Source organism: Simochromis diagramma, unplaced genomic scaffold, assembly GCF_900408965.1.
Source record: "Simochromis diagramma unplaced genomic scaffold, fSimDia1.1 OVJJ01000685.1, whole genome shotgun sequence".
Taxonomy (NCBI): domain Eukaryota; kingdom Metazoa; phylum Chordata; class Actinopteri; order Cichliformes; family Cichlidae; genus Simochromis; species Simochromis diagramma.
The window spans coordinates 11,907,895-11,926,458 of NW_024387477.1; the positions used below are offsets into that span (position 1 = coordinate 11,907,895).

The following is an 18,564-nucleotide window of genomic DNA, read 5'->3' on the forward strand; positions in this document are numbered from 1 at the left end:
GACCAAGTGTTGACCCTTTGCCTCTTGTTAATTCGCCTTTACAAGGAAATGTGTGCTCCTACTATTTTCACCAGTTCGTAGAACTGAACTACATCATTTCTACTCCAGGGAACTGCTTAGATCCAGTTGGGAGTAGTTGGAGAGGTCTTAGAGAAATCTAAAGGTTTCGAACAGGGTTGTCTTAAGTGTCTTTGAATAATCTTGATTTTAATGTTAGGACATATAGAATAGCATAGCCCTTCCCTTCTAGAATAATCTAGAAAGGATGGGCTATGCTCAATTATTACACTGCGTTGTTGTTCGATGTTCCCATCCACTTTGACACCACATGCTAGAGAAATTGCATCCTTTATCACACCAGCTGAATTATTTTCAGTTACAGTTATGCCATTTGGGTTGAGAAATCCTCCTGCCACATTCCAGTGCCAGACGAACTGCATCGTTTCTGGTTTGGAAGGGTGTGCTGTATTGATATGATGTAGTTTTATATAGCAACACCTGTCAAGATCATCTTAGGTGCATCCAGGCTTTGTTCATCTAATTAAGGCAAATGTTAGAATGAGTCTTGCCAAATGTGAGTTTTCTAAGGCCACCTATTTGGTTAAGGTGGTTGAACAAGAGAACGCACATCCCTTCAGAGCCAAAGTGGAGGCTCTTGAGTTCCTTCCTACCACTACTAAGAGACAATGTCCGTGATTTCTTGGAATGGAGTTTTACCATGAGTTTTTAAAAAATTCTCTTCTGTGGTTCCTTTTACTAATGTAACTCCCAAAGTTAAGTTCTAGTGGTCAGATCACTGTCAAAAAGCCTTTGAGGACATCAAGGCTCTTCTTGCTTCTGCTTCAGTACTTGCAGGGTCATCTTATCACAGTTTCACGAAACTAACTGTAACTTATTAAGTAATTATGTTCTCCACGTTCCACTGCTACACCAAATCAGCTTGAGTAGTCCGGCCATTCTTGTCCGATGTCAACATGGCATTTAAATCCAGAAAACTGCAGCTCACTGGATATTTTCTCTTTTTGGGTCATTATCTGCAAACCCTATAAACCCTAGTGTTGGTTGTGTGGTAAATTCCTAGTACATCTGCAGATCTGTTGTTTCACCTCATCTGGATAGTCTGATATTTCAGAAACCAGCAGCCATCCGAAGTTCAGTGTCACTTTAATCATTTTTCTTTCTCATTCTCGTGCTCTGAACTTCAGTAGGTCATCCTGACCATGTCTAAATCCCTAAAATTGTTGCTACATGATTAGATATTTGCGACAGCGAGGAATTGCACAGGTGCACCAAATAAAGTAGCCAATGAGTGTATGGGGTTTCACTGCCAACTACCTTTCGCATACTTTCTGCCAGCTTAAATAGTTTATTTTATTATTTTATTTCTCTAACTTGCTGTAAAAGCACTGGAGCTAAAAGGTATCCATCCACAGCCTTATTTTTAATATGCATCACAAACAGAGCCATTGGCAGTCCTAACTCAGAACTGACTCCAAGTTAGGAATGCCAGTCAGGTACTCGCCACCATCTACGAAATACCAGAAGGTCCTGTAGAAATCTTGTTGTTATGGAAACATGGTGTGAGACTGAGACATGCTATTGATATAACACTGAAAAAAGGTGAAATATTAGGAATCGGCACCTAGAAATGACTGACAACATTTGTGTACACAAAAAAGGGCAATGAGAGAAAAATAGATATACGAAGTGAGAAGGAGAGAGAGATAATGGATGACAAAAGATATGTTATCTCATAGTTTTGTAGTGGAAATAAACTGGAACTCAAGGAGGAGGAAAATAAGGTAGGGCTTAAAGGTGCATAGCATGGAATAAAAAAGAGATGCAACAGAGATTAACTGATGTACAGCTGAAGGAATAAAAAGAAGCAGCAGGCAGAGGGAGCCTCTCTAACAGGAAGAGAAAGCACAAAACGAGACAAAGGGAGACTGAATTCTGTCCCAGCTATGATACGAGCTAGGCCACGTGCACTGAGACGGGGAGTCAAAAAAAGGAACACAGTATGAAAAGAGAAGTGACAATGACTTTTGATTGTTCAGACTGAAGTTTGGAAGATAAATTAGCATTGGAAAAGAGATCTAAGCCACACTAGAAGCCAAAGCATGTGAAAAATAGGCACAAAGGCTGACTAAAAAGCTGCGCCAGAAATAGGAAGATTGATTTAGAAATCTCTCTGACCCAATGGGTCACTGATATCACTCCAGCCCATCTGGTTCCAATTCTCAGAGAAAGTTTATAAAGCAGAAGAATTTAGATCAGTAAGAAATATTAAGGCAAGAAACGACACAAGCGCAAATACCATGCCTTCCTGTATGAGTCTCTCAACCCATACTGGACTTATTGGGCATTCCATTAAGGCTGAATACAACAGGTTGCCTAATTTATTCAGGTAATATCGGCCAGTCTGGATCAAACTGTTGAGGAGAATCTTCTTTGTTCTGGCATATGGCACATACAATTTATAAGATGTGACAAGAGAATGGCAGTGTCATTAAAATAATTTCAAAAGCAAATTACCCTGAGGAGTTGAGCCGACAACAATAGGAGACGCACAGAGAGCAAAGGGAAAAGAGAGAGAGAGAGGAATGGAGCTGTACGAGGACTTGCTACTCCCTTCCTCTTTCTCTCTTCTCTTTCCCACACACACTTACACACTCGTTATGCACACAAATGCACACACTTCACGAGCAAGACTGTGGTTCGCTCTGGGAGCAGAGCAGTGTAACGAGGGCAGTCATCACAGACGAGGAGAAGAAGCGCTGAGGTGAGTGATAGTTTCCTAATTTATACTTGCTGTTTAATATGTCTTCAAATTTAAATGAGCTACGTGTGAAAACACGGCGAATGCTGTAGCCAGGCAGCATAATCAAGCTTGAGTTAATATTTGATCTGCACTGTGTTATTTGAGTGCTTTTCAGCAGCCAAGCAAGAATGCTAATTAATAGAAATAAAAAAAGTTAAATTCATTTAAGATTGGTCAAATAGGTGATGAAACCGTATTTAATTGACAGCACAGTCAGTGCAAATTCAATTTAAGTCTCTTTTTATGGTCTGATATCAGATTTTCTTTATAGTTTATTGAATTTAAATGCAAAGATGAGGAGAAAAAAAAGTATAGAAGCAGTACGTATGTGGGCAGTGACGTGGTCATGAATAGAAACTGTCAGATGTCAGAGGTTTGCAGCTGTGTAGCATTCAGCTGGGCCACTTCTGAGCCTGATGTGAACATGTGAACTAGGCACAAAGACAAATATACAAAGAGGTCATGTAATCAGTTCTGAATATGAGGAAGTGAGATTATTCTTTGTGTGATAATTTCTCTTTTACACTTTGAAGGTCTGTGACATAACAAGACATAACAAATATGTCTGCCGTTACATATTAGCATGTACTTGTTAGCATGTACATTACTATGTACATTACTATGCATTGTCCTATTGTCCTATTATCCATAAAGTCTTCCTGGAGTTGCTGATAAACAAAATATAATGATTTTATCCCTTAAACTGTAGGAGTATTGGGAAATAAAATCTGATAAAAATCAAAATAATTAAATTCCTGATTCTATTTTTTCAAATTAGTGATTTCCAGAAGGTTACATTTGGTATTTATAGGCATTTAATATTGGCTATATCTAATAATATTATTTTGTTGTAAATCACTTTGTATATAAGAGATTACTGAGACAATCTGGCTTTTAACTGTTGCACTGGTTTCATTGATTTTTATGGAGTTAAGGAAGGACTAGCTATGCTCTTTCAGCCATTGTGCAGTCACGTCTAATGATACCCACTTTGTTTTAAAACACCATTGCTGTTTCTTCGAGAAACATGCAATATCATACATTTAAAGCAAGATATACAAACTCTGACTTAAGCTGGCCTATATAAAATTAAAGTGTGCAGTTATTTAAAAAAAGGTCGCCACATACACAGCTCAAACTGGATGTTACACCTAAGTGAGCAAAGAATGAGAAACGGTTACAAGAATAGCAAGAGGATGTGGTTTAGTGTCATATCATGGTCACCGCATCTTATTTGCTGTTCAGCAGTTCAGCAGTTCCCTTTCAAATGTGCTGCTGGTAACTTTATGAACTGTATCAGCTGGGATATCCCAGCTGATACAGTTGCGTGCAGATTTGGTCTTTTTTTTTTTTTTTTTTTTTTTTTTAAGTCTGTGTGTGTCTAACCCACATTACACAACATTATTTCTGTAAAGGACTCTATATGGCTGCAATGATAACATGACAGATGTGATCTGGCAAGGTCAAGCATGACATATTGAGTGCAATCAATCACCCCCGTGTGACCCAAACTTGCATTTGTGTGTGTGTGTGTGTGTGTGTGTGTGTGTGTGTGTGTGTGTGTGCGCATGCGTGTACCACAGCAAAGCATGCTGTTAGTGTCTATGCATATTTTATGCATCTGATCCCCCTGTCTGTCTGCAGTCGTGTCTGTCGCAGTGTGTTTCATTTCCATGCTTCATCAGGATTCCACAGCTTTCCTTCACTGGTTAGAATACACAACAGCTAGCCTACCAAGCACCCCAGACCAAAGGACAGAAACAAAGGCAAGCAGGAAGACAAATGTGAACACATACACACAGACAAACATGCACACACATTCACAACAAAGCAGACAGCCAAAGATTGCTTTGCAAAAACAGAGGAAGTCAGTGAGCCAAGTACTTGATACCCAATTAAACTGTATTAAGACGAATTAAAGATTTGTATTCCTGATTGTATTATGTTTCTCTAATGGACAATATATGCACATGATCCACGAGTTACTTTCAACATCAGTAGTCCTCTTTAGCACTAGACAAATGTTTATTGATCTGATGATAGTTGAAAAAAAAAAGACGTTTTCAGAATCGCACCAGCTGCCGTACAGTCTAATCTTCTTTTTGCCGTTGAATAATTTAACCACTTAGCTGCTGTCCAATCATAATCAAATAAATATGTTACTCAAAAATGCATGAATTCATAGCAAAACAAGAGATTTGATTCAGCGCACAATCTCAGGCCATTGCCATACTTCCTGAAACATAAATGAATGTATAGCTGAGTTATTCCTTGGATCCATGACTAGTCGGTAGCAACCAGTCTGAAAAGGCAATTTCACCCCTTGCAATTCAGCAGGGGGTGAAATTACCTTTTGGAGTCAGTTGAGAGGGTAGATTAATCTAAACATATTCAAAAGACATTACATTGCATTTATCACAATAGATGTGATTACTTTGATTACCTATTGGGATGATGAGGAGCATCCATTTATTATTAGTTTATTTCTAAAAAGACGCATCTGGCGAGCAAAAAAAAAAAAAAAAGAGGTCAGAGGATGAACACTTGGTATTTGGAGAATATCACAATTTAGGCAGAGAGTCCCAGCTGAGAGATAAATAACTCCATTACTCATCCCAGAGCTTAGACCATGTCTGGTAAAGAGCCACTGTTCTAAGTACTTTTCTGCCTGCCTTTCATCCTTATACCCAAATTGGACTCTTTTCACAAGCTTGCTGAGTAAAGAAAGATCTGGGTGAGACAGGATGAAGCCTCTTCAGCTCATTTATATCTCCCTACATTGAGAAGACAAAGACAGGAAAATATTGCTGCAATTAACAGTTAATCACTTTATATTTCATCTCTCTTAAGTCCTCAAAATACTGGACGTCACCTTATTAAACACAGGATGAACTCTTAAAGTGCTGTTTTCATATCCACAAACCCATGCGACCCTTTTCCTCAACACCTGAAAACATTTTTTTTTAAACTGTTGTTTTGCAAGAAACTTCTGAGGATAGTGCAGCCTTTTATATCCCGTGGAAAACAAAATACTCAGCAGTCATTACAATCCATTACGGTCCTCAAAATCCATTACCAAGACATATGTTTTGGGTCATGTTAGTGTGTCAGTGCAGACCTACATGTGCATGCATGAATGTGTGTTATTATATAGTGCATACAGCTGCAGTAGCACTCACCATTGCTTTCCATTAGGGACAACTAATGAGTGGTTTGTGAAAGAAAACAGATGGTCAGTAATAAAGTGTCTAAATGAGGGATTTTTTTTTTTAAATCTTTTTTTTTTTTTCATTTTTAAACATCATCACATTCTGTTTCCCAGCATTAAGGTGAATGACACTGACTGACTTTATTTTTTACTATCTACACAGACTATTGGTGACTTTATACTGATGAAAGACAAATGTACGTGGGTCTTTTGCATCTTGTGCTAAATAAATTATGTGTTTACTATAAGTGACTGGCCAAGGCTGTATAATAATATAATTTTTAAAATTAAAACATAAATGTTTATGCAAAGATAAACACAGGAAGCAAGCACAGTTAAGTTCTCACACATGCACTGTGACATGGAAAGTTGAGCTAATGCACTGAGCTCAGAGCAAGTAAGAAAAGCACACGCATACATAGCGTATATATACATTTCCTGTATGGTATGCCCAAGATTGTGATAAAGTTGCCCTTGTTTAAAAAAAATGACTGTAAGGCCTGTAAGGCCTGTGTTGAAAGCAAGCCAAATCTATTCCTAGCTCTCTGCAAGAAAATGTGCATGAGAGACAAAGTGAGTGACACATTTTGATGATGTAAACAGGTGAAATTTGGGGTCTGTCTGTTGTTCTGTGAGACATAAAGGCTCGTGCATTTAGGAAATGCACTTCATGCGTTAGTGGCTCTGTTATCGGTGTTTGCTCTGGATCAGGGGTAGGCAACTCCAGGCCTCGAGTGCCGGTATCCTGCAGGTTTTAGATGTCCTTGATCCAACACAGCTGATTTAAATGGCTAAATTACCTCCTCGACATGTCTTGAAGTTCTCCAGAGGCCTGGTAATGAACTTATTATTTGATTCAGGCGTGTTGACCCAGGGTGAGATCTAAAACCTGCAGGACACCGGCACTCGAGGCCTGGAGTTGCCTACCCCTGCTCTGGATGTAGCTCAGTGCTGAGTAAGTCATAGAAATGTGCAGATTAGAAGAGTTCAAAGATTACAGATTTGGTGCTGGTTTCTGTGAAACCAGATTTAATTAAAACATTTCTTTTCATTATGTCGTGTAATTTTCTTTCTTCCTGTCTTGATTTGAAGCCATCGGCCCAGAGTCTCAGCATCTTTATCTAATGTGATAAGCAAGTGGCACTGAACCCAGTCTGGCAAATCTCCCATTATCCATTACAGTGTTAGAAAACAGAGAGGCAAACATTACCCACCACCTACTGACGCAACCACATTTAATAGACACACATTGCCCACACACAATCTCTCTTACCTATCTAGTAGTGGTTTTCCACATTCCACCAGGCACACATTAAAAGCGTAAGCCGACATGTCATTAGTGTTCTCAGAGTAGAAATACCGCTCTGTAAATCTGTAAACAAGGTCTATGTAGAAAACAAAGCATTAACGTCTGGATGTAAAGCTTTGAATAATTTGTCATTCAAGGTTGTTATTTATTAATGGAAAACTACATAGAGTACTGTGCAAAAGTCTTAAGCCCCCCCGCCCCTCTTCATTTCTTTCTAATTTGCTTCCAAGGAGACAGATTTTCTTGTAATTTTGGATAAGTGGTCTTGAACAGTTGTTTTCCAAGCTTTCTGAAGGTCATTCGAAATTTCTTCTTTGACAATTAGTTGTTGATTCACTCATCTCAGTCCAGTCCCTGTCCATTTTCAGAGGAAAGCTTTTATGTTGTTTTGTTTATTTGACCCCTTAACACTGACCGATGAATTATTTAAGCATAAAAAGACACCTAACTCAAGGGATGAACCAACGTTGGGTCTATTCATTACAGACTACTTAGCAATGAGGAGAACCAATTTTAAACTAAATTGTATCTTTAGGTATTTTGTTATTAGCAGCCTGGTACAAAAGCACATAATTTTTTCAGTGTTCTTTAGATTAATCTATGACAAAAGGCAAGTTTGACCCCCCAAAATAGTATTTTTACGTCATTCCCGAAGATGTGTTAGCTGGTGGTATATCGCTGCATGGTGTGCAGTGTGACCTTTAAAAACTGGAGAAAACGTGAGATGTGGAGAACAAAACAAGAATGGCTTTAAAACTACCTTAGCAGATGAACAGTATGTGAAATCATGTCTTTTTTTTAAAAAAATGCAGAAAATACTGCAAAAGACCTGATACAGAATCTGTGAGATGCGTCTTCTCCTTCAGTTGATTCATCTACTGTTTGCTGAATCCTCATCAGAATGGGCACTGTGAAGATGCCATTCTATTTCTTGATATATATTTTTAAAATGTTTTTATTTTTATTGTTATTGTGATAGGACAGCGGGGCAAATGTCACGATCCTGGTTCTTATGACTTAGTGTTTTGAGTTTTAGTTTATTTTGATGTTTATAGTATATGGTTAAGTTCGTTATTTTTTCTTTTCATTTGTTATTAGCTTCCTCTTGTGTCTTCCAACCCCTGTTAAGTCTCCCTTGCCCTTCATGTGTTTCATATCTGTGTCTTATGTTGTCAAGTTCAGGTTGTCATGTCTGCGTCTCATTATGTTTCCTGTTTTATTTTGAAGGGGTCCTGTGTTCCTATGTTCAATGTTTTTAGTTTTACTCTCCCCTTGTGACGTCGTTATGTTCATGTGTGTCAGCTGTTTCCCCATGTGTTTCCGTTTCCCTCATTATCCTCCTGTGTGTATTTAGTCCGTGTGTCTTCAGTCATCCCTTGTCAGGTCGTCTGTTGTTCACGCCATGTTCTTTACACCAGGTTTCATGTCCAGGGTTTTTCATATTGTGGTTTAGATTCCCCAGTTTAGGTTTGTGTTAATTTTGCTTCAGTTTGCCTTGCCTTTTGTTTGTACCTTTTACCAGCCTCATTAAATGGCTCGCTTTTTGTTAACATTCAAGTTTTGTTCCCTGTTCCTTGGAGTCTGCGTTTTGGGTCCTTCTCATCAATTCATACAGTCTGCCCTCGCCATACTGTGACAGGCAAAGACAGGAAAGCTGGGAATAAGATGAAGATAGGACACAGTGAATAACCTTTGGGCACATTTAAATCAGGACACTGCATTAGACTTGCATATGTGGGTCACATGCTAGTAAGGCCAATAAGCTTCCAGTGGCCATGAGGAAACAGGAAAGGAAACAGGTAGAAATGTGTGACACTGAGGAAAAATGTACTGAAAATCAGTCGCTGCAGGTCTTACAAATTGTTGTTATCTGAAAAATGTCTAATTAGCAGCAGCTTCATTTTTCAGCATGATAATGATCCTCTCCATGCTACCAATGCAATAAAAGGATACCTTGATAGAAAAACACATAATGGAATACTGACCTGCCCAACCTGGACCTCAAATCAAAGCAGTGTGGGATCATCTTGCCAGAAAATGGAACAAAAGGCAGGAAACATCCAAAGAAGAGAATATGAATGTCAACCAAGAAGCCTGGAGACCTATTCCTGAAGACTACTTGAAGAAATTACAAGAGAGTTCAGGCTGTGCTGAAGAATAACCACTCTCTTTTTGAATTATACTTGTCACCGTATACAGTACTTATACCATATTTCTATTCAAGTTTGCATGTTTCAATAAATCAGTGCACTCATCACCCATTTTCCCAGCAAAATATAGAGAAATGATGGGTGGTTTAAGACTTTTGCACTGTGCTGTGTATTACCATTGTGGCACAAAGTCACTTTAGAAAGTATTCAGGTCCCTGCCATGTTTGTTTTAGAAGGCTGGCGTAACCACAGCATTCGAAAAAGAAGTTCCACTTCCTCTGTGATAGAAACACTGAACCTTCCTGATGTTCCTGCAGTAGCGAACAACCTGTCCTGTAGAGAAATAAATCACATCTTTAGCAACAGCCTTTTACCTTTTGTCACCATCTATAGACTCAGACTCAGGTTGAGATAGACTGTAAAAGATATAACTTAGAGGGAAAGCCAATGCAGAAGTGCATTAAACTTGGATTCTTCTAATCATCCAGGTGAGAATACAACTAGTATAGGAAGCTAGACCTCAACAAAGCCTGTGCATTGTCACACAGTGCCGAGACATTTACCTGGTGTTGCATCATATTCACAATAAATGTTTGAGCCCTAGATCTGGTTTTCCCAGTGCCTTTCAGAGTAGAGTTCTAACCTGTGAGTGGATCTTTCCTCCAAAAGTTAACAAACTCCTCCAACAGGTGTCCAAGGGCTATTTGACCCAAGCAGGGAAAAATATCCATAGCTGGCAAGTTTTGGTATTTCAGGTAATCCTAAAACTCCCTGACAGCCATTTCTATAAGCCAATAATTCCCCAAACTTTTCCTTTTCCTTTCTGAATATGAACCTCGTTCCTTGTTCTGCTCACAAGACAGTGAAAGACTTCACTTCTATCCATTTTTAATTTAAAAAAAGATTTTTTTTCATGGTTTTCTGCTTTAAAATTTAGTTTGATTTAGTAATAACAGTTTTCAGAAGTGCTCCTAAACCCTTGCAGTGATTTCCACCTCAGTATTGTGTATTATGGATGAAGTGGCACCTGAAGGCCTGAACATCACAGCCATTTAGTCATGGTCTTTGCCACTAGCATTCAGAGATTGCTCAATTTTCTCTCTCTCTTTTTTTTTTTTTTGTTAAAATTCCTCCCTCGAAGGAAGGGAGCATATTATTGGTTCTGTTGGTTTGTCTGTCTGTCTATTTGTTGGCAGTCTATTGGCCACAGTTTTCAAGATATAATTTTCAAATTTTGTGTGATGGTGGATTTAAATGACATCTCGAGCTGATTTAATTTTGATAAAATTTGGATCAAGTTGGTCATGGGCACAGCAAATGTGAAAACCAGTGAAAACTTCATATTAGCAAAAAAAATTAAAAAAAAAAAAATCTATGGATTGTCTTCAAATTTCACAGGAATATACTAGGAGAAATGAGTACCTATAGGTTGGCTAAGCATTTTACCTTGACCATCATTTTTAGCACCCGAGGTCAATGTTGTCCTTGAAAAAACATTTGAGAAAACATATTGAGTAACATATCATATAAAAGGGCAAAAAGAGAGTTGTACAACACACTTTTTATTTTTCACTATGATGCCCTATCACGACACAATGATGCCATAACAGACTGATGTCATCATATTGTAATAAAAACATAAAACTTTAGCAATTGCCCTTCATGGAGGAGTTGTACTTTCTGAGTGCTCTTGTTGTTATTATTATTATATATTATGTTAATATCTTGCTATTGATAGAAAATTTGCTCACATATTGTTTTACAGAATCTTTTACACACTCTAGTTCTCTTTTTATATCCAGTCATATCAACAATTAGGCTGTGTATAAGACGCCCTTGATTTAAATATTTACCGATAACTGAAATTTTTTTTTTCAGATTGACTGTTTGTTTGAAAACAGGTTTGTAAAATGGAAGCATAAAAGAATACAGAGTGGCATACATGTAAAATATGATGATGCATGTAATGAATTAATTATGTGCAAGCTCACAATGAAATAATTAGCATCATGCATTATACATTTAAAACATTAGGTGTCAGACATGCATGCAACCATCTAAAGCTGCACAAAAGTGAAGCCATTGCTGGTGCTGTAGCATATGTAGCACTAATTTCAACCTTAAACAACATTTCAACAGGTTAATATGTGTCATTTTAAAGACACACTACTGAAGTTTTCAAAGAAGAAACAACAAACTCTCTGGCAAACAAAATCTGAATTTACAAGTAATTAAATGCTCCTTCACATGACCTCCTCAGTTCAAACAGGACAGGATCTTATCAGTGTAACCCAGTTTGTCCTAATATGACATCTACCATTTGTTTGACTAGCTGCCTTTGCTTTAATATTGCAGGCATTAAAGGGTTATTACAGTAGTAGTATATTAGCAGTTACATAACATAAATTACAGTTACAACCAATGTATAAGAAAGCCGCATCTTTTTGACGTGTGAGTGTAGAAGTGTGTCTGTGACTGTACGGCATAATGGCTTATTAATTGTACTTTTTGTCTTTTCCCACTAGGTGTCACTATATCCATATGAAATGGTGCTGAAGACAGAAAGATGAACCATGAACCACTGTTAATCAGCCTTGCAGACATAAAGCCATTCAACAACCAACCAACAGCCAGTCGGATTTTTTTTTATTTTTTTTTTTACTGTCATTAGTATGTATGGAAAATCTGTTCTTATCAGTCCATATGATACTTTTTAGGTTTTTCAACAACAGGAAACAATCAGTTACTACCTACATTGGAAATACAGGGAGAGCTGGAGATAAAAGAATTACATGTGGGTGGCCAAGATTTTAAGTGGCACTTAATCAATGAGAGTCCTTGAAGCAACCATCCTTCATCTGATTAAAATCTGACACAAAAACAGGACAATGGTTCACATAAAGCAGCGGTCATGATGTCGTCTGATTGACTCGAGTGAAGCAACAGCAATAATGTTGTCCAAAGTAATGCTGGCCTTCATCTTGATCCTTCTCATCCTCCTGACTGTCGCTGGTAATGTACTTGTGTGCCTGGCTGTCTGTGCCTCTCGACGTCTCCGCTGCCTCACTAACTGTTTCATTTTGTCGCTGGCTGTGACAGACCTGCTGCTCGGCCTCTTAGTCCTCCCTTTCTCTGCTCTCCTACAGCTAAATGAAGAGTGGCCACTTGGCGCAGTCTTCTGCAACTTCTATATCTCCATGGATGTTATGTTGTGCACTGCCTCCATCCTCACCCTCCTGACAATCAGTGTCGATCGCTACCTGGCAGTGACCATGCCTCTGAGATATGCATCACTGGTGTTACCGTGGAGAGTTGCTGTAGCCATGGCGAGTGTCTGGACTGTGTCTCTGGCCGTGTCTTTCTTGCCCATCCAAATGGGATGGAACACCGTTAACGGGACAGTGCAGAACCACGGGCCTTGGGCTTCGGAGGGGAAATGTCGTTTTGAACTGAACAGACCGTATGTGCTTACTGACTCTCTCCTCACTTTCTACCTGCCTCTGGTGGCTATGTGCTGGACCTACCTCAGAATACTTCGCATTGCACGTGCACAGGCCAAGCGCATTGTCAGTGAACGCCCCACTTGCATCACCAGCTACAACTGCAGGAGCAATTCTTCCACTACCACCACTGTGATTTCCAGCATTACAGTTGTGGCACTGCGGGAGCACAAAGCCACAGTGACACTGGCAGCAGTGATTGGGGCTTTTGTGGTGTGCTGGTTACCTTATTTCATCCTATTCACAGTGCTGGGCTTACAGGAGCATCCAGACCCTGGCACAGTGCCAGAATTTTCCATTGTGCTGTGGCTAGGCTATGCCAACTCAGCCCTAAATCCAATCCTCTACGGAGCCCTCAACAGGGACTTCAGGTCAGCCTATACCCATCTACTGAGATGCCGATGCCCTATGTACAGCAGGTGGAGGAGCCAGCAGATATCCCCTTCTGTATCAGCAGGTAAAGCTGTTCAAAGTAAGTAAAAGTAACATTTGTACTTTTATAGCTGTTTTCCAGATTAATATCACAAACTACTACAAGATACTAAAAGCACTTGTAAAAGTGGAAAGTGAATCTAGTGTTTCTATTAGCCCATGCATAAATTTATCAGGGGCACAAACAAAGATTTCTATTTTCTCCTCATTATGTTAGAGAAAAAGTTGGCCGTCAGCCATCCAACACCTGTACAAGATCTGTAATGTAGAAACATATGGGGCTTAAAAAGAATATACAGCTTAATGACATCTGTGCAGCAGTGGTAAGAAATATCCTTAAAAATGCATGCATCACCATGTTCTGAAGAGGGAGCTGATATAACAGAAGTGGTAAAGGCCCCTAAAATCAAACCTTGTGGCACACCATGGATAAGAGAACTGGAAGAAGACCAAAGGATCATCCAGACAGATATGAAAAGAACCACTACAAAGTAGAACCTGATACACCCACCCAGTATCCCAGTCTATAGAGCATAATGTGAGGTTCAGCAGTATCAAAGGCAGAGGTTAGGCTCAGTGGGTGAGCAATGAACAACAATTTTGAGATTAGTCTTAAAAGTGCTAAGAAGAGAAAGATTAAGCTTTAAAAATATAATATATTTTTTAAAATATGTGACTAAATAAGCAGGGACTTGATCGGCCATCACTGAAGTTCGATTACAGTAGGCACATAGGAACCAATACTAGTAAATGAAACATTTTTGAGTTGCAGGTAAAATATCAAGAGAACAGGAGGATGATGTCAATAACTCAATTAATTTCAACAGATAAAGAAAAGAAACAGGTAAAAATCTTCCTAAAATAACAGGCTCAGCTGGGGCAGGAACAGACAGTGAAGATGCTGAATTATTATTATTTCTCACATTTCTGTTTTTTGTTTTTTTTTCCTGCAGAGAAAGTATGAACATTTTCATAATTGATTTTTGAAATATTTGTGACAGCAGGTGGAGCAGGAGTAACAATATCACAATGTCAAATAAAACCCTAGGACTACCTTTGGTCTTTGAAACTAGGTTTGAAAAGCAAGCAGCCATTGTATTTCTTCTGAAGTTTTAAAACAAACTAAAAGATTATTTAAATGAAAGCAATGAATGGGTAAACAAGTTCAACTTTTTGACGAGAACACCTTAAACCATAAATAAATTATCCAAGGAGAAGAGTACGTCCTCATTTTTAACAGGACATACTTTATCTAAACTGATAAGACAATGACTATTAAAACATATATTAAAGGATTAATATTGTTATTAGGGGATAAGAATAAATTGAAAGCATAAAAAAATATCAGCAGAAAAACAATTTGAAATTTGAGACCTGAGTGGGGAGAAAGGCACAAATATTTTTTAAAAAGAATACAGTGATGATCAGAAATAAAAATGTTCCTAAAACAAATCCAAACAACATTTAAACTCAAAGTACAAACAAGCTCCAGTCTGTGTCCTCTGGTATGCGTGGGGCCATAAGCGTGCTGGTAACTCGCGATGCTGATAAAAGCTCTGGCAAATAAGTCAGAGTTGTCATTAATGTGTATGTTAAAATCCCCAGTTGTAACCAATCTGGAAAACTTCATGGAGCATGGTACACCACAGCACAATAAAAAGGACCCTTCTTCATGACTTTAATCAGCTGCTTCAAAAAATATCCAAAATTTGCTGAACAACATTAGAACCATTTCCAGACTGCAGCGAGACCTCCTCCTCATTCGCTGTTGGCTAATGAGGGTGTAATCACCCGGGCAAACTCTGATGAGGGACAAATATTTGAGTCACACTGCCAGGTTTAAGTAAGGAATAAAAAAATCAGTTTCTTGGAGAGTACAAAATCAATAAAGCTGAGTTAGCTGGCATGGTGGTGAAAAGGTTAGCACTTACAGCAAGAAGGTTTCTGGTGTCTGGTTTCTGTGTGGACTTTGCATCTTCCCTTTACCTGAGTGCGTTTCCTTCAGGTATTTCAACTTAACCACAGTTCAAATACATGCATTTTAGGTTAATTTGTTTTTCTAATTTGGCCATGACAGAAATAATAAATAAAAAATGGCCACGGATGTGAGGTAGATAATGTGTTTAAAGCAACAGAATAAAACCTTGTATGAATATATGGTTAAATGTGGCTTGTAGCCTAAAGTCAGTAAGACTACAAATGCACTATACACATACGTACCAGTCCATTTTTTGGTTTCTGACTGTTTTGTATAAGACAGCAAACATTATAGTGTCAATACATTTTACAGTATATCCTTATCCCCAGTTTCCATCTTACCTTGAATTTCCTCAGCCAGAGACCAGCTTACAGAGGTAACGCTGCTGTGCGGCCACACCCCTGCCACCTGCAGAGCAGGTCTAACACATCAAAACGTCATGCTTCAAGAAATGAGCAGCAGGACAGCCACAACATCTATCCAATTTGCAAATGGCGCTGCTACCACAGATGTCAGTGGTGATGGAAGGTAAATTATTATTCAGGCTATTGTTACATTATGCTTCATGAACATGAATACAGAATGCTGCAGATGAGTTTGTGTCAGCACTGGTGTTATTGCCTGCACAGTCATGACTCAAACCTCATCATATATAAATTGAGTACTTAAAAAAAAACAAACCATGCTTTGCATCCAGACTGGAGTGACAATGCTGCAGCACCAACATTCAGATGAATGTGATGCTATGAAAAAAGAAACCCTGGCTCTATATGATACCCTGCTTTCAGTATGTCATTGCACTAAATCATATAATGTGTTTCTGTCATACTCTGAAAAATAAAATCTTCTCACTCACACAAATGCACATATATGTCTTTCTTCATTCTTTTCAGTGAACCCAGGTTGTGCTGAGCTTGTGCTGGCGAGGTGGATGGTGTGCTTACAAAACAACCCAGAACAGGAATCCATCAGGTCGATGACAAAAGGGCAACAAACAGACAAAAGATAGACAAAGATGTACAACCCCCTCTATTTGGAAGCATCCAGTATCACAGTAGAAACATCCATAGTACATCATGTAAGTAGAAATACATTCTGACATCCCTATAGCCCCCACAAACCAGTCCAGCTGAGAACAAACGAGCTGTAACACACACATCTTAGCTGTGTCATCCGCAGCACATCGGGCCATATTGCCATATGCTTATTAGGCTGAGAAATTTGCTTCCAGAATAAAGGAGTTACATTATCCAGTTTCACGTTCTGTTATCATTTCTTTCTATGCATTTTGTGACTATCATTGACTTAATTGTTCATTTTATGTGCATGAGCTCAAAGTCTGACTCAGTTACAACAACAAAGGACAAAATCTGCGCCCATATTGCCGACGAGAGCACAGAGCTCTGTAGCAACAAGCACACATACGAGTGTGCGCAGACACACAGTCCATCAAATCTACATTAAAGCACATAATTATTCAAACATGTTTGCCATCCAGTAATTACTTTAACCAGATACTACAAGTTCTCTTTTAGTTTATTACATCATTTTATTGTTGTGTTTTTGGGTCAGCTGTCTGATCTGTACATTAATACTGCAGTATTCTTTTTGTGCATACAGCTATTTCCTCCACAGGACCCGTCCTACCTCCTGAAACTTTTATGTGTAGCCCCGTATGTATGTATACATTACCAACGGTGAGTGAATAGACGAGCAAACCTTTGCTCCTTTTCATTTGTGTCTTTATGAATACAAAGATAAGGATCTCTGCAACTCTACGCCTCATCGGTAAGAATCAACTGCACACGCACAGCCAGCTCAGTCCACCCAGGACCAAACAAATGAGGCTGCTTCTACTTGGACGGAACTAAAACTGAACTTGTTTAACACAATTAGTTGACTGCAGCCAACTGTCACTCAGGGCAACATATGGCCCTAAAATGCTCTTAAGCAGACTAACTGTGGATAGTAATGAAGCACAGACCAGCCAATTAACTTGTTGTTCATCAATTTCATGAAGGACTGGATATTTTATATCCTGACACAAGAGTGCACTCCAGTGGGAATACAAAATACCACGTCTTCAGAATGGGAAAAAAAGGAAGAATTGGTGTTAAATTAAAAATGTTCAATAAAATGAGATAACGGAAGGGAGAAGGTGACAAATAGACTCTCGTTACACTTATTTATGTGTTGATAAATATGTGACCTTTCAATGTGTAGCATGTGAAATAATGTTATGTGTAGATTTTAAAGAATGGAGCCCCCTCCATATATTGTTTTACCGTTTATCATTTTGTGGTACAGAGCTGGTAAGTGTAAGCATCGAATCATACTGTAAATGTAACTATGGACTGAATAAATGGCATGCACTGTTCCTCAAAAAGCAAACATACCAATAAAGAGCAGCTCAAATAAAAAATATGATACATACCACCGTTTTTGGAGACAATACAGGCCGTTAAGCATGAACAGATCTTATCTTGTGGGATGATGCAGAAAACGTGTGTGTATGGTAAGGAACACAAGCACATTGGAAACAATTCATCACAGCTGTCAGCAAACATCGCTTCAAACTGTTGCCACATTAACACTTAACCTTCTCCATTCTTCAAGCTATTTCCTTTGAGGAATGACTCAGAAGTGTATACTAATATATATACATGCATGTTAGGTTGTAGCTGGAAACAACTGATTTTACAATCCAGTTCGCCACATGGAAACACTTATTTGGTTTATAGCTAGGAGAGTCATTTCTTCAATTCAACTCTAGAGAAATAACGGATTAGTTTTGATTGTTTCAAGTCTGTCTTACTCAATGCTGAACAGATCTCATACGTATTTCATTCTTCATGTCTTCTAGCAAGGCATTGCTTTCACGCGTGACTATGTAAAATATGAAGATCAAAAAGAGCCTTTGTTCAGCTGCAGACATTTATGCCAAACATAACTTAAGGAATTTATAGCAAATGTAAGCTTGGAAATACTAGACTTGGATGGTTTTCAGGAAAGGCTCTCTCCTCTTCAACGGGGCTTTTTGACAAGCAACAAAATTTTAAGAACAACTTAAAATCGTTTGAGAGGGGAGTTCTGACAGCAAGATGACATTTGGAGTCAGTCGAGTAAACGTGCAAATTACTAAGTGCTGATATGTTCTTATATAAAA

At 38.6% G+C, this 18,564-nt stretch overlaps 1 protein-coding gene across 2 annotated transcripts; it reads left to right on the top strand.

Moving 5' to 3' along the window:
• Positions 1–1,434: 1,434 nt before the first annotated feature.
• hrh2a (histamine receptor H2a) lies at positions 1,435–16,647 on the top strand. Of its 2 annotated transcripts, none has more exons than XM_040016577.1 (4): positions 1,435–2,782; positions 12,014–13,460; positions 15,755–15,926; positions 16,292–16,647. In XM_040016577.1, exons 2-4 carry the CDS (start codon positions 12,440–12,442, stop codon positions 16,308–16,310), a joined length of 1,212 nt encoding a protein of 403 aa, XP_039872511.1. In that variant the 5' UTR covers positions 1,435–2,782; positions 12,014–12,439; the 3' UTR covers positions 16,311–16,647. The 2 variants fall into 2 exon arrangements, with proteins under 2 accessions (XP_039872511.1, XP_039872512.1); XM_040016578.1 differs by having other exon boundaries at positions 12,014–13,445.
• Positions 16,648–18,564: the final 1,917 nt, after the last annotated feature.

Coding starts and splice junctions, on each gene's coding strand:
- hrh2a (XM_040016577.1), top strand. CDS start 12,440: ATGTTGTCCAAAGTAATGCTGGCCTTCATCTTGATCCTTCTCATCCTC. Junction 13,461..15,754: donor AGCAGGTAAAGCTGTTCAAA/GTAAGTAAAAGT, acceptor GAATTTCCTCAG/CCAGAGACCAGCTTACAGAG.